Here is a 16,811-nt window from a genome sequence, read left to right as displayed (position 1 = left end):
ATATGAGATAAAAGAAGTAATGATAATGACAGATGGTAGATGCTACTGCTGTTATAATAATAATAACTGTTAACATTATGGAATGACATATTTACATTTCTGAACTCTTTCATAGTAGCAACAAAGGAAATTTTGCTTTTAATACTTGAGTGTTCAGAGTGTTCACAACTTCAGTATTTCAAATTTTAAAAATTCTGATATAGGAGAAACAAATACACATTAAATCAAATTCCAAACCAGTGGGATTACTTGCATTGTTTCAAAAGTTAAATAAATTATTTGGATAACTACCTGGGAGAAATAATAATTTTATTCGTTTAATAGTAAATACACATTATGTGTTTCATATGAAATGACTATAATTGTCTTTACCTGAGAAGAGTAGGTGTGCCCATCTGAACCACACACAGTGTTGGTGTAGACCACTGGGCACTGCTTGCAGGTGGATGATACGGGACCCCTCCATTGCTTATGGCCTACTCCTGCATCTTTCATGCTGTTAAAACAACAACAATAACCATACTTAGTGCATTTTTTAAAATACATACATTGATATTAATGTCATACCTTTTCTGCATGCCATTTCAACTCTTAATGGTAAATTATATCATCAGTGGACTCCACGCGTATTTTCAAAGTAAAAATCAATATGGTATTCTTCATTATAATATTCTATTTTACATATCAAGATTTTCCCATTATAAAGCAATATATTCCTTTAAACTGGTCTACTGGTCACATACCTATGTTTCATGATACGGATTTTTTGTTTTAATTTGTAGCTATGATGTGTTTTTGATAATCCCAGAAAAAGAAGCAACAATTGCTTGGCAATAAAGAACTATTCCATAAAGAACAGTATTTGAAAAGAACACTCAATTCCGCAGGTGAACCCAATGTCCCTGAAAATAAGAGAAGCTTATTTTGAGATAAAACAGCAATAAAGAACTTTTCCGGCAATGGTTAAAATTTAGAAAGCCAAATTAGTAGGTTTAGTGATAGCCAATACTCTTTTTATTGTGTAGAAATACCTTAAAATAGATCCATTTTGAGGCTTTGACCTAGAATAACTTGGGAAAACCCATTCTTTTCTCTTACCTAGAATTATTTGTTTTTCCACTTTGATTAAACTACTTATTGCTCTGCCTATCTGTGCAAACGATTTACATACAGAGGGTAAAGTGCTAAAAACAAAGCAACAGGGAATCTATTAAATATTTAATATTTAGATATTCTTTAGTAAACCAGCACTCATTCTTATTCATTAAAACTGCTTATAAAGAGAGCAATTTGATGTGTCTATTGTGATGAGAAAAGATGTTTTACTAGAAACATTTGCTTCTATTTCCTTTTCATTTTTTTCATGAATAAGTCAAACCTACAAAAAAGTAATCCTAAAATACTCTTATGAAATACAGTATTAATTTTCATTATAGGGAAAGAAGTTCAAACCTTGTATTTCAAATATTGATAAAATTGGAATGCACACTGAAAAAAGGTTTTTTATCTTCTCTTCCCCTCCAACCCCCAACTCTGCTTCTCTCAAAAAATTTTCATGAAACTATCATAGCTCTAAACACTTCTTTTTATTTTAATTTTTTAAATTTTGCCAAAAGCATGCTTTAAGATTTTGTCTGGCCATAGAGTTCATGTCATAAGAATAAAATGGGAAAAGCAACCATGCTACTATTACTGAGTAAATAATGGCCACAATATCCTAATGGGAATTAAAACAATAACTGGAAAACATGGAACATTACTCTGTACCACTTCAGACTTATAAATGACGGAAATGGAGCAGAGGGAAATTAAAAAAAATATGTATTCTGTTTGCATTGTTTTTTCATGTTGTATAAATAAAGTAAGGCATAAAATTATACAATCAGATACCTTAGGAGAAATTACTGCCAAGTTCCGGTTCCTCATCAACAAAGTATTTTATTAGAAGAATGTGTATGCTTTGGGATACATATGTATATGTACTTGGGATACAGATGTATATACAGATGTATATATTGGGATATATATGTATCTCAAATACATATGTATTTGAGATACATATATACACATGCACACACACACACACACACACACATACATTTATATTCACATACACACACACAAAATAACTGCTTTAGTTATCCTTATTCCCCTCAAAACCAGAACTGCTTTCCAATTTCTAAAGTGCATCAGTAAAAATGGTGTATTTTTTTATTTAGACTTCATCCTGGTTAGATTTTGCTGAAGTACCATCAACATTATAAACATAATAACATTGTATGTATTTGTACCTGCATTCTGAATAAGAGTTGATATCAAACTATACCATTCAGAAACCGGTATTTACTTACATTTATTTTAAAATAAACGCATTAGATGAGGTTAACCTAACCAATATTCATAATTTAATATATACTATTCATACCATAACACCCGGAGAATGAACAGCTGATGTAATTCACACATAAAGAAAATTATTTCATTTTCTGTAGAAAGACAAATTACATTTAAGCACATAAAGGGAAATATAGAATATACTTTTTCCAGCCATGTATTCATGTTAGAATTAAGGTATAAATACAAATTAATTTTTAGGAATCTTATTTGACTAAAAAAATACTATTACAAATTCATAAAATTAACAATGTACTGACTGGAGGACAAATAAACTATCTTTAACAAGGACTTGAGGATTCTGAGTAATGCTGATCATTTCTAAAGGCAGGACTTGAGCAAGGCTTTGCAAACATCTTGCTGCCCCTTCGCACTTTGTAGACTTCCACCGTCAGCTCGCTATATGCGGTATCTCTACTCACTGCATTCACCATGGAAGACATTTTTGTAACCCAAAGTCTATTTTATCAACGTTATCATGTGATTCAGAATTTGTTTGATTTGGTATCAGGAATGTTTCTCAGAATTAACATTACTCACAATCTTGTCTAATAAAATATTTATCTTGCTCTTAGGAAATTAGTGAAGTAGATGAGGTCATAACTAAAAATGTCTAATGTTTAATTTAATATCTATGTATTTTATGTAATACAGAAACATATATAATTGCATATGGTTGGAGATTATCTTTTTTGTTTGATTTTTAATTACATTTTGAAGGTCCTAGTTAAGGAAGAACAATTGTGCTTCTAAAGGAGAGACAGTCAAGGCAGCCCAAGATGGGCAAAGTAAAGGGCTTAGGAAAAGGCAGAACTGGCTCAGGCTATCGAAATGAGTATCTGGCATCCATGACAGGAGGAATGACAGGTAAGAAACTAACATAAGCAAAAACATCACTAGGCATATTATTCTGAGTATTCTAAATGTAAAAGATTGTTAACCTTTAAAAGTATGTCTATTTTTTTGATATATCAAAAGCCATTAGCAGTTAATTATTTTGAATTATTATCAAACAGGGAATAAAATTTCCCCCTTAATGAAGTACAAAATTCAAGTTGGCTGAAAAAATGCTGAAATTATTTAGAAACTATGCTTCCAAAGGCAACTCTGCTCAAATAAACTTCTTAAAGGTCTAACTTTTTCAAAAATACATACTTCAATTTTGAAGACTTGAGTTAAAAATTTATTTACTGACTTTACAGTGGCATCCTATATATGGTGATAATCCTTTCCCTTAAAGAGTAAAAAAAATCGTATTTTTGAACCCAAATAATTAAAACAATTAAATGATAATCTGTGACAAATAAAGTCAAAGATTTTTCTCAAAATCTTCTTATTTAAATATTCCACTTTCCATACACTAAGTTAGCTTCATACCAATGTATCTGTTATTATGATTCTAGTAGGTGGAAAATTAAATTACTCAGAAGAATTGGTACCATTGCTAGTGCTCCATTACGTGACTTACTTTGTGGCAGTTGAGTTGTATCAACTTATTACCTGAGTTGTCTCCTGTGCTCCTGATTTACCTCTCACTCTGGTCTTCAGTATTAAGACTTGAAGCAGCAGTCACACATGAAAGCTCAACAGTCTCTTATTTTTCTAATAACTACAATGTTAATTACTGCTACATCTGTTTATTCAATTATGGTCTATTTGGTTTTCTGTTTAGTTAATCATGTTGTGCATTTTAACAATATAATTTGAACACAATGTCCATGTTTTAGGATTTACATTGATTTTGGAAAGAACCCAAATGATGTTACCAAAATTATTAGCAGGAAAAAAAATCTCATTCCAGTTTGATTTAATTTTTATACATGAACATGTCATTAATCAGTCTTGACAAGTCAGTAACCTCCCTGGGTCTTAATTTCTTCCCTTATACAATGCTAAGATTCATCAGTATGGATCATTTGATCTTGAGCAATCCATGAGTCTATAAATCTTTAATAAAATTACTTATAAAACACACTAAAAATTAGAAGCATAGACAGTGCATACGTGCCATATGTTATGATTTTAGAACTTGACAGTGTTACCAAGTGAAACAAATATATCATTATGGTATGAAGGATGATGCTGAGTGGGGCAAGAGATGGGTTGGAATGCTAAAGGTGCAAACTTCACCTATCTCAAGGTACCAAACAAAAGGAGGAAGCCCAGTCTTATGATAACTAATGAAAGAGGGAAGATAAACATGGCTGTGTTTAAAGAGGCATAATTTCTATGAAAGTACACCTAAGAATTAAATAATACCTGTATTATAACATCAAAAAGCATCATCAATAAATCATAAAAATAAAGAATACCATATTTATACTATAAATAATTATATATTTTTCTAAAATTCTCTAGTTCCTAAATCTGACATCACACATAATAAATTCTCATTTCTTTAGGCCATAAATATGCAAACAGAAAAGGATACCAATTTATTCATTATATATTTACCTTAGGAGGAGAATCATCAGTATTTAAGTCTTAATTCCTTAAGTGTATTTGTTTCTTTCTATATGCACTTATATTAACTTTGCTTCAACAAAAGAATTTTATTTTAATCTGATAAAACAATATTCAAGTGAATACAGATATTCCATGAATATCTCAGCTGAGAACAGCCTGATGTAATATATTTCTTGTTTTGTTAATACTCGTAACATTTCAGTTCCTTTAGGGAGCCAGTTTTTCAAGTTCTGCCAGATTTGTAGAAGAATTCTTTCTTAAGACACAACTAACAACTTCTGATTTGTTCCCTATTGGCCATGTCTCTTTAAGAAACAAGGAAAGGCTGCCCTTATTACTTTTTTTTTTTTTTTTCCACCATGGGTCTTGGAAAAGGACAGATGATATTAGCAAAGTGCAGGAAATGATCTTTTGGGGCAACACAGTTACATGAAATTTCAAAACCTCTATCCAGAACTTATTAAAACTGTAATGGCCACTATTTGCTTCTTGTGATTATTGTACCATGTATGATAATAATTTAAGCAATGAATCAAGGCATAAGCAATCAATTTTAATTTTAAATAAAAAGACATATTCCGCAAATACAAAACAAACATTTATTTATATTAGAAAACATCATTAATTATGGCTACTAAACTACAAATGTTAAAAATAAATTGGCTTAGTTTATTCTGCAATTTGAACAGAAACTCTACTTATTCCTTATAGAGTACAAAGAACTAAGATCTGTAGAAAAAGCTCACTTGTAAATGTATTTCAAAAGTCAATAATATGAGTAATTAATAAAATGTATCTTTAAAAACTATTCATAGCATAAATTGAATGCATTCTAAAAATCAATTATAGTAATAAATTCTTATTCCAACTGTATTTACTAAGATAACATATCATACAGAAGTGTTGCCAAGAAATCAAAGTAATCAGTGATTTAGAGAGCATATTTTTTATAGAGTAATAAAATTAAACATCAGAATTTAGACTTTAAAGAGATGTGGATAATTAATAATGTTTCACACTTTCTTTGAACAAATCTTAAAATAATATTGTAGAGTTATACTGCCACTTAAGTAGAATACAATTTAAGTGAGGTTTATTTCAACAACCAATATTTGAACATAGATCTTGCTAACACAATAAACCAATTAGTGAGGCTAATTTTCTGTTGAAGAATGCTTCCCTGACTTTATTTTTTATTTAAAGATTTTATTTACTTATTTGACAGACAGAGATCACAAGTAGGCAGAGAGGCAGGCAGAGAGAGAGGAGGGTGCGGGGCTTGATCCCAGGACTCTGGGATCATGACCTGAGCTGAAGGCAGAGGCTTTAACGCACTGAGCCACCCAGGCACCCCTCCTGACTTTATTTTAAAGCTATGTTATCTTTATGAGATTTGAATCATGGATCAGTTATGATATTTAAATGATATAGTCCATCAAATAAATATTTTTTATTAAGCACTGAGCATATTCACAATTATTAAAGACATTAATGAATAACTTCAAATTTCAAAATAGACATTACTATAAATGACACTTATAATCTCTTTCTCAATCTGATCCCCAATAGAGTAAATCAATAATAAAGGTTTAAGATGTATAAAATGTAGATGATGTCAAATTCAGATTGTAGTTCTATTTCCACATAATTAATTTCAAACATTATTTTAATTACTAAAGCCCTCTTTATTTAGCTATGGAAAAAGTATATTCAACTGCAAAGGATCTTGATTATGTAAGATTAAGTCATTGGTGGAGTTATTATGGATTAGAAATGTCCCTAAATCTACTTCCAGCAAAATACAGAATGACAGATTGGGAATTCATGATCTTACAGATGATAAATGAATTATTTAATTAACAAGTATATATAAATGTATTCATTGGAAAAAGTGCTGGAAAGTTACTTTTTGTTTTCAAGCCAATAAAATTTCATCAAATAATATTTTAGGAACTGAGTCAAGTATTTACACAAATTAAAGCTTAAGTTCTCATGTGTGTTGATAGTCTATTATGTGTTAGACTCATATATTGCAATATTATTTATTATTTTGGCAGTCATATACAATATATGTTATTCTTTACATTCTGAAGGTAGAAACAGAGAGGTGGAGGGAGCTTAACTATCTTGCTCAAGTTTCTAGTGGTTATGATTACAGATATGGGCTTCAGGGTTCGATTTGTTACTTTGTCACTAATGGTTTCCTTGCCATAATGTGCATAGAAAGTTTTAAATGTCATGAAAACCACATTCCATGTTACATAAATTTCTATATCTGTTTTACTTAACAGGTGAAAAATTACAGTTACTTTAAATTTTACTTAAAAAAAAAGATCTACACCAGTAAGTGTTGTCTAGAGAACATATCTGGCTGATTAAAACTGAAATTACATACAGTATAATAAATAATATATCACCATATATGTGATTCTGATTTAGGGAATCAATATAAATATTAATTTACTAATACATAAATTGGTTCAATTTAATTTGTATTGACAGGTGTAACTTCATTCTACACATGAGAATGTTTATGAATTCTAGCTTCCTATATTTAAAATAATAATTGAGAAATTCAGAAACTGTTTTTTTCAATTATTAATGTTCATAAAGGAAGCTTTGTTTTATTTTTTTATTTTTTTAATATTTTATTCATTTATTTGATAGAGAGAGAGACTGCAAGAGATGAAGCACAAGAAGGAGGTTTGCTACTGAGCAGGGGCCCCATGCTGGACTCTATTCCAGGACCCTGGGATCATGACCTGAGCTGAAGGCAGATGCTTAGCGACTAAGCCACCCAGGTGCCCCAATAAGGCAAGTTTTAAATAGTAACTACATTATTACTTTAACATGAAGTTGTTCTAGAGTGCCAACACTGAGCAAAGTCTGACCTAAAATTTGAGTTCACAAGAACAGGTGACTCTTAAAGATCAAGGAGATCCTATATTTGGAAAAAACATAGTCACATTTCTAAAATAACAATGACACTCTGTCTTGTTTATCGAAGGAGAAGGGAGGGAAAAATGAAACAAGATGAAACCAGAGAGGGAGACAAACCATTAGAGACTCTTAATGTCAGTAAACAAATTGAGGATTGCGGGAGGGGAGGTAGATGGGAGGCGTGGGGTGGCCCGGTGATGGACAGTGGGGAGGGTATGTGCTATGGTGAGTGCTGTGAATTGTGTAAGACTGATGAATCACAGACCTGTACCCCTGAAACAAATAATACAGTATATGTTAATTAAAAAAAGAAATGTTAAAAAAATATAAATGACACATATGTATCTTAAGAGAAAAAAATCTACTAAAATAAAATAGCTAATATTTATCAAGAGACACAAGAAAATATTCTGTGTGATCAAATGCATATTTTTTGTTCTTTTTAATTTGTTTTTGAGTATAGTTTAAACACAGTGTTGCATTAGTTTCAGTTGTACAACATAGTGATTCAATGTGTTTATACATTATGCTATGCTCTCTACAAGTATAACTACCATGTATCCACATACAACACTACAACAGTTTCATTGACCAGATTCCCTATGCTGTGCCTTTATTCTTGCCACCTATTCATTCTAAAAGGGAAAGGCTGTGTATTCCACTTCTCTTTACCAATGTCTGTGCTGGTGGTATAGTGGTGAACATAGCTACCTTCCACTTCTCTTCACCTATTTTGCCCATCTCCCCACCTTCCTTCCTTCTGGCAACCCTCAGTTTGTTCTCCATATTTATAGGTTAGACTCTGTTTTTTCTGTTTGCATATCCAATTGTTTTGGTTTTTAGATTCCGTGTATGAGTGAAATCATATAGTATTTGTCTTTCTCAGTCTGCCTTAATTCACTTAGTATAATACTCTCTAGATCCATCCATGTTGTTGCAAAAAGGCAAGATTTCATCCTTTTTATAGCTGTGTAATATTCTACTACATATAACAAGATTTCATTCTTTTTTGTGGCTGACCAGTATTCCTATACATATATGCCATATTTTCCTTACCCATTTTTCTATGGATACATTGCTTGCATATCTAGGCTATTGTAAATAATGCTGCTATAAACAGGGGTGCAAACACCTTTTTAAATTAGTGTTTTTGTTTTCTTTGGGTAAATAATCCACAGTGGAATTACTGGATCATATGGTGTCTCTATTTAATTTTTTGAGGAAACTCCATACTGTTTCCCACAATAGCCATACCAATTTACATTTCTACCAACTATGCATAGGGGTTCCTTTTTCTCCACATTCTCACCAACACTTGCTATTTCTTCTCCACCTCCTCACCAAGACTTGTTATGTCTTTTTGATTCCAAGCCCATGAAATGGAAAAATTAGTATTGTTAAAATGCCCTTACCACCCAAAGCATCTATAAATTCAATTCAATCCCTATCAAAATACCAACAGCATTTTTCAAAGAACTAGAACAAATAAACTAAAATTTGGATGGAACCACTCAAGACCTAAAATAGCCAAAGCAATCTTGAAAAAAATAACAGTGCTGGAGGTATCACAATTCCATATTTCAAGAAATACCACAAGCCTGTAGTAATCAAAACAGCATGGTACTAGCACAAAAATAGATATGTAGGTCAATAGAACAGAATAGAGGGCCCAAACATAAACCCAGATTTATATGGTCAATTAATCTATGTCAAAGGAAACTAGAATATACAATAAAGAAAAGACAAATTTTTCAATAAAAAGTGATGGGAAAATGGGGCAACTACATACAAAAGAATGAAACTGGACCACTTTCTGACATCATACACAAAAATGAACTCAAAATGGACAAGAGACATAAATATGAGATTTGAAGCCATAAAAATCCTAGAAGAGAACAGAGGCAGTAATTTCTCAGACATGGGTTATAACCACATTTTTCTAGATATATCTTCTGAGGCAAGGGAAACAAAAGCAAAAATAAACTATTGAGGACTACATCAAAACACAAAGCTTCTTCACAGCAAAGGGAACCATCAGCAAAACAAAAAGACAGCTTGCTAAATGGAAGAAGATATTTGCAAATGGCATATTCACTAAAGGGTTAATATCCAAACTACAGAAAGAACTTTTGGATCTCAACACCAAAAATGTGTCTTGATTATGAAAAAGTCTTTTGATTTTTTTTTTTTCCTAAACAGAAGGAAATATTTTTAGCTACTCTTCAACAAATAGACCTGACAGCTCTTGCAGAAGCTTTCAACAATTAAATACCACATTTTATTTAAGAAAACAGTCACTAAATTTCATTTAAAGTTCAGGGAAGGAAAATAGCTTTTTCTTCATGTGTTGTCTTTATGAACGTCATTGTTATTGACCTCTGCATTGCTTACTGCTTCATTGGAAAAGGAAAGTTATAGAAATAAGAAAGGAGAAAGAAGCTACCATGTTGTGCTTGAGTCTGAATTGTAGCCTGAGAGAAGGGTTAAGAGTACAAAACCTTCACTATGCATTAACTCTTACATTAGCCCTCATTTTTCAGGTAAACTAATTAATAAAATTAGAAAGTTGGGAGTTTTTGACTCCAGAGTATTTTTCTCTCCAGCAGGTTTTACTCAATTCCTGTTCTGAAAGCATATACTTCTTTTGATTTATTTATTTATTTTTTTGGAAAGCATATACTTCTAAGCAAGTGTTGACTCCTTCTGATGCAATAAGGAATAGAATCAGAATCAGCCAGACAAGGACATTTTCTTTAATAAACATCTCAATAATGTGTGCAATATCTAAAAGGTGATCAGAAAGTCTTTTTAAATAGTTTATTTTTATTTATAATATGTTATTACTTATAGTTACAGCTACTGACCATGTTGTAGGAACTGAATTAGGCATCATTACAATCCTATCACTAGCTCACCTGATAACCTGTCATCTTCTAACCTATAAATAGTAGCTATTCACCCTTCTAAAAATTGTTTATTAATTTTCTCATGAATATACTGATAAGGTGTCCAGAAAGTATTTTACAGTCTGAAGGTGCCAGGTGGGTACAGTCATTGAATGCATAGAGCTCACAGTTTGGAGACAAAAAGATGAGCATAGTTTGCAGTGAGGTTTTCCTATGGTCCAACAAGTAATAAGGACAATTTAGAGCTTATATGGCCAACTTCCTACTCACATTTGAGGTCACAAAATATTTTACAACTCTCTAAGTACACTTTTACCACCTGTTTGGTATCCCACAGACTCCCTTTGTAACCATACCTTTTATTGACTTATTAACTATGTTCTAACAGCCATCCATATGCTTATTTTTCTCATTTAATCCAGACTTACTCATGCACCCCCACGCCCCCAGTTCTGAGTCTCTATTGCCCCCATAACATCTACTAAACCATCAGGAGACGTACTTGTGCCTGATACCTACTCCTAGCCTCCTTCTGCTATTTCTTCTAGCTTTGACTTTGGGAGACAAGGAGCCACTTTTAGCAAAGTCCTACCTTCTGTAGCCTAAGGATAATTTTAACTTCACAAGCAAGCAGCTGAGCAGCAACAGAGGTCATCTCAGTCACAGCATGGGATTGTATATAAATTGAACTTAAGCACAGCATTCTCTGGAGTCACCATACCAAGCATTTCAGCCTATGTGCTATTTGCTTACTCACATTCCTGATTTTCTTTTGGTTAGATCATGCTTCCAGAAATAGACTTTCCAAAATTTGAGAATAAATTTGCTTCCTATGTTTACTGAACTCATTACTGAAAACTTCCTGGTTTAAAACAGAAGTTTAATCTCCCATAGTTATGGAGGTCAAAAGTTCAAAATCAGTTTCCCTGGAGTAGAACCAATGCACTGGCAGAACTACATACACTTGGGAAGCTGTAGGTGATGGCTGTCATTCCTTGGCTTGTGACCCATCTCTCTCTGCTCCATTTTCACACAGTCTTGCCCTCCAACCTGTTTGTGTCTGTGTCAAAACTCCCTCTGTCTCTCTCTTAAAAGGAGACATTGTGATTGCATTTAAGGTCCACTCCAACAACCTGGGATGACCTCCTCTTCCCAAGATCTTTACTTTAATCACAGTTTTTGCTATATAAATAGTAGTCACTCATTTGTCATATAAGATAGTACTCACAGATTCTGGAAATTAAGTTATGGACATATCTTTGGGACAACCACTCAGCCTATTACTGGAAGGATACTTGGAAGAAGAGAGATCTTATCTTTTTCACAAGAAGGGAACTATAGTAATGAAGTCTCTGGTTTGGAGAGATATCTTACTCAATCCTATGTAGAAATTCATGGTAAGAGTGTATTTTGTCCTACAATTACTCTAATGACCCCCTTTATATCTAAAAGAGGAATGTATGGCCATGGCAATATCTTGGGACTTATGTATTGTCCTTCAACCATCACAAGACTGTACTACTCTGCAAATATGTGCTTAGTCTCAACCACAGAAACATAGCCAGATCTCACTTATTCTTCCATCAGGAAGAATGTATTTTAAACTCACCTTCTGTTTCAGTGAGTTTACTTCTTACTTTTTTTTACTTCTTACTTGACTACCTTTAGGGAAACTGAGTGCTAGAGTCTTGAAGAGTGGAAATATCTAAAATTGCCATTTTTATGGAAGAATAAAAACAACAGTCTTATCAATGTGCCTCATCTGACTCAGTTTGACTAGTAGAAGAACAAGTGATAAAGGCAATGGGGACTTCCTTTAGTTCTTTGGCATTTAGAAGTAGTGGTCCCTGGGGGCAAGTTGAAAGATAATAGTAGGTAGATGGACTAAGTGTCATGTGATGGGGAAAAATATAGTCTCCATGGAATCCAGGGTTTACAGGAGAGAAGCCATTGCATCATACCAGGAATTTATTTAAGAAAGTGTGGTCCATAGACTTTGTTCTATGTTCAGGGGTGATTTTCTGTTTTTGTGCTCTGCTACTCTTTTCCAAAACTTTATACGAGCTCTCTTCCTTCTCTATTAATCTTTTCACCTTTTAAACACAACTCCTCATTCTTCCTCCAGTATGCTTCCCTAAGACTGGCACAAGGTATGTACTCAGTAAGCATCATTGCATGGGTCAGTAAAGGAAAGCAAACAAAAAGAAAGTAAGAAAGAAAGCAGGAGGAGGGAGGGAGAAGAGGAGGGAAGAGAAGAGGGAGGATAGGGCTCCCTGGTTGACCACAAAGGATGGTTCCTATTTTCCTGTCTACTTAAGAAGCAGAAATTATACAGTTTTACTTTCTTACTAGATAAAGTTGTTATATATAATTTGTAAAGTAAGTCCTTGTTAAAAGTCATTATGGCTTGCCATATTAAAAGCCCATGAATTTGATTAGAATAAAATAATAGAATTGTCTCCGAATTCAAACAAGAGTCTTATTTTTCCTAACAATCATTTTATGCTATAGCATTAAAAAAAAATGTGAAGGGCATTTTACATTATTTCCCTCAGCAACTTCAGTCTATCAAGGACTAATTTTTTTTTAACATGCTCTCTATTACTCATGTAGCAAGTAAACATCAGGAAACGAGCAACTTGGCTCTTCACAACTGTATAGAGAAGTGATTTATGCAGGCGTCTTCTTTTCAACAATACTTTAACTCTTAAAAACATTGTGAATTTACTGCATTTTTTTTGCTTCTCACTTAACTTTTTAGAATAATAGAATCTATTTAATTTATAATCTCATGCTAATTTTCTTTAAAAAAATAATTTGCCACAGTCTCTTTTGTCCTTCTGACAGCTTTTTTTTTTCTTTTTGACCATTTAAAGGCAATAAAACATAAAGTAGACAAAGAGCACTCTACATTTCCCAAGTTCCCCATTAGCGCTGACTGCAAGGAGTAGAATGCTGGCTTAATGATTTATCATGTTTACTGTTACAATACTGACCAAAGGCTGGGAAGTGGAATTCCTGGGCTGAATAAAAGGTTGGTGAATCCTTAGGTGTGGGACCACAAGGCTAAGTTAAGAAGCACACCTAAATGTTGGTCAGTGTTTTTCTATATTGAAGAGATGTTTAAATGAGTAACATAATCTACTGCAACACAGCTGTAGACTTTTTTTTTTAATTTGTTAAGATTTTTCTATTTATTTGAGAGGGAGTGAGAGAGAGAGAGAGAGAGAGAGCAAGGGCAGAGGGTGAGGGAAGAGAATCCCACGCAGACCCCCTGCTGCCACTGGATGGAGCTAGATCCCAACACCCAGAGATTATGACCTGAGTCAAAACCAAGAGTCAAATGTTCAACCATTGGAGCCACCAAAGTGCTCCATAGCTGTGGACTAGATCAAATAATATTTGTGTACTCTGTGTTTCTTGTTGGAAATATATTTTCTTGGGTGTGTGTTTGCTTATTTTGTTTATTTACATTGGTTTGACAAAAATTAAACTTGAATTACTTAGGATTTGGGTGCAAATACACAAAATAGCCTTTGGCTTATTTTAATCCTATTGGTATATTATCTAGACATCCAAATTTAGGCAAAGAAGTGCATCATAGGTGATAGTGCAGCAGATTGGCAAACACTGGGGTTTTATGCTGAAGCTCCAGCATGGGATAAGTATTAATTATTTATATTTTGTTCTTTACCTATATGTCCTTTGGTGAGAATTTTCAGTATTCTTGAATTCCTTTAATCACTTCCTAATGACAGACCAAATATACCCTTATAATAATCCTGTCTCATAAACTTCAGTGGATATAAATATAGATCTATGTTTATGTACTACTATGGCTATTGTAGAAAAAGGAACTCTATAAAAATGCTTACAGTTAAGAGTCTTGTCCTTACATCAACAAAAGGAAGACAGCCTCCCTTCACTGAGGAATATTCCTCTCAGTTTAATATGTGTATAATAAATTAATTTTTGTTGTGTCATACCACTGAAATTGGAGGGTAAAGTGGCTAAACATAATGTAGCCATAAATAATAGATATTTAAAACAATATAGACATATTAATATCTAAAACACATCTTATTTTAACATAATAAAAAAGAAAAGGGTAGAAACTAATTCCTAGCCTTCTTGATTTCAAGTCAGACATCAAGCCCTCCATTCTAAGTACAATCTATTTTTACTTATTATTTATTTGTTTATTTAATTAAATATTTCATTCATTTATTTTTCAGAGAGAGAAAGAGTGCACAAGCAGGGGGAGCAGCAGGCAGAGGGAGAAGCAGTCTCCTCACTGAGCAAGGAGCCCGACTTGGGACTCACACCCAGGAAGCTGGGATCATGACATGAGCTGAAGGCAGACGCTTAACCAACTGAGTCACTTAGGCATCCCTATAAGTGCAATTTATTTTAAAAAAATAATTATTAAGTTCTCTAAGTTCCCCAAGTATAGAACTGCAATCTTGGATTTAAAACTGTGAAGAAATAAAGAAAACAGAAATGCCATTCTCATCAAAAGACATGTTAAAGTCAATACCATATTTGTGAATTTCCTAATATGCAAGATGAGAATTTGAAAATCCATTCTATTTTAGGATAATTAATATAAATCACATTAGAGCATTAAAGTTATTTTTTACAATTCACTTTAAGCAAGTGTGTGAGTATGTCTCAATCCTACTGAGAAATCATCTAACATTTTTTTCAAAGTTCCACACATCAATTTACACAACCACTTGAGTGAACGATTAGGAGACAGATTTCCTTTCAAAGTTAAGGCCTTTTTTTATGTGAAGATTATTGTTCAAATAGCATCTCTATCATTGTCATCAAGAGAAAATAAATTATGATATAATAATCCCTTTGGTGAAGCTAAATTTTACAAACCCTTAGATTGGAATGAAATGCAGATGTTGAGTAATTGGTGAAGCTTTACTAAATATAGAACATGAGAAGAAATTAAAATGTGGTTTATGAATTATTCATTGAGTTTTGTATTCAATAACCACGAGAACCCTGTGGGTTCTTAGGATCCTGTCAGCATACTTAGAGCCACACAGCATGCATGGTCACATCTGCGGAACCTCAGTTTTCTCGAGGATATGAGGAAAATTATACATTTTTTAACAGAAAATTGTCACCTTTGGCATTTGCTTCAGGCTACATTCTGCAGATATCATTTGAAATAACTTTGTGGAAAGGTTTTTAGATCTGTTTTCTCTAATGAACTATTTGAACTTAGTTTTCAGACTTCTGTCCTTGACAGAATTTTAAAATGCTGCCTTCATTTCCATGCAGCCCAACTGCTGGCAAGAGAGATTTTAACTTCTGCCATTTCCCTGTGACCTCTGACCTCTACCCCTAAGTGGCATCAGAAAAAACTAACAACAGGCATTTATGTCACAATTATTTTCAGAACAAAAAAAAAAAAATCTCAACTTCTATTTTAATAATTTCATAATTAATAGAGACACTTGGGTGGCACAGTGGGTTAATCATCGGACACTTGATTTCAGCTCAGGTTGTGATCTCAGGGTCGTAAGGTCAAACCTCGAGTTGGGCTCTGTGCTCAGACTAGAGTGTGCTTAAATTTCCCTCTCCCTCTCTCTCTGATGCCCCACAACCCGCACTCTTGCTCTCTCTCAAATAAATAAATTTTTAAAATAATAATAATGATAATAATTTAGTAACTAATAAACTGTTCCCTCAAATTCTGTAAGAATACCCTCTCAGGTTATATTTAGAGGGGCAATAGCCCCATTGAACATACATGTACAATTTTTTATCTGATTTTAAATGCTGTTCAGTTAAGACATTACATTTTTCACATAAAATACCTTGCTTATAAAGCGCAATGTTTTTTCCTTTCCCTGTTTATATCCATGTTCAAATACCAAGAAGAAGCAGTTATTAGAAGAACAAATATTGTGAAAATGTCTATGCTACCTAAAGCAATCTACACATTCAATGCAATCCCTACCAAAATTGCATCCATTTTTTTCAAAGAAATGGAACAAATAATCCTAAAATTTATATGGAACAAGAAAAGACCTTGAATAATAGCCAGAGGAATATTGAAAAAGAAAACCAAAGTTGGTGGCATCA

The 16,811-nt window shown here is 32.9% G+C and overlaps 1 protein-coding gene across 4 annotated transcripts in view; it reads right to left on the bottom strand.

Moving 5' to 3' along the window:
• The window catches only part of SPOCK3 (SPARC (osteonectin), cwcv and kazal like domains proteoglycan 3), a gene marked incomplete at both ends in the record, with an annotated part of 492,934 nt that overhangs the window by 185,786 nt on the left and 290,337 nt on the right, over positions 1-16,811 (bottom strand). For 3 of the 4 annotated variants that reach the window (XM_080797427.1, XM_080797425.1, XM_080797428.1), the window contains one exon: positions 373-496. The exons of the other annotated variant lie outside the window; for it this stretch is intronic. In XM_080797427.1, coding sequence (XP_080653553.1) covers positions 373-496 — 124 coding nt within the window. The remainder of the gene's footprint in view (positions 1-372; positions 497-16,811) is intronic. 4 annotated transcript variants of the gene reach the window in all.

The sequence above is a fragment of the Martes martes genome, assembly GCF_963455335.1.
Source record: "Martes martes genome assembly, chromosome: 2".
Lineage (NCBI taxonomy): Eukaryota > Metazoa > Chordata > Mammalia > Carnivora > Mustelidae > Martes > Martes martes.
Note: the sequence above shows the minus strand (reverse complement) of the source record. Positions and strands in the feature narration are given on the sequence as shown.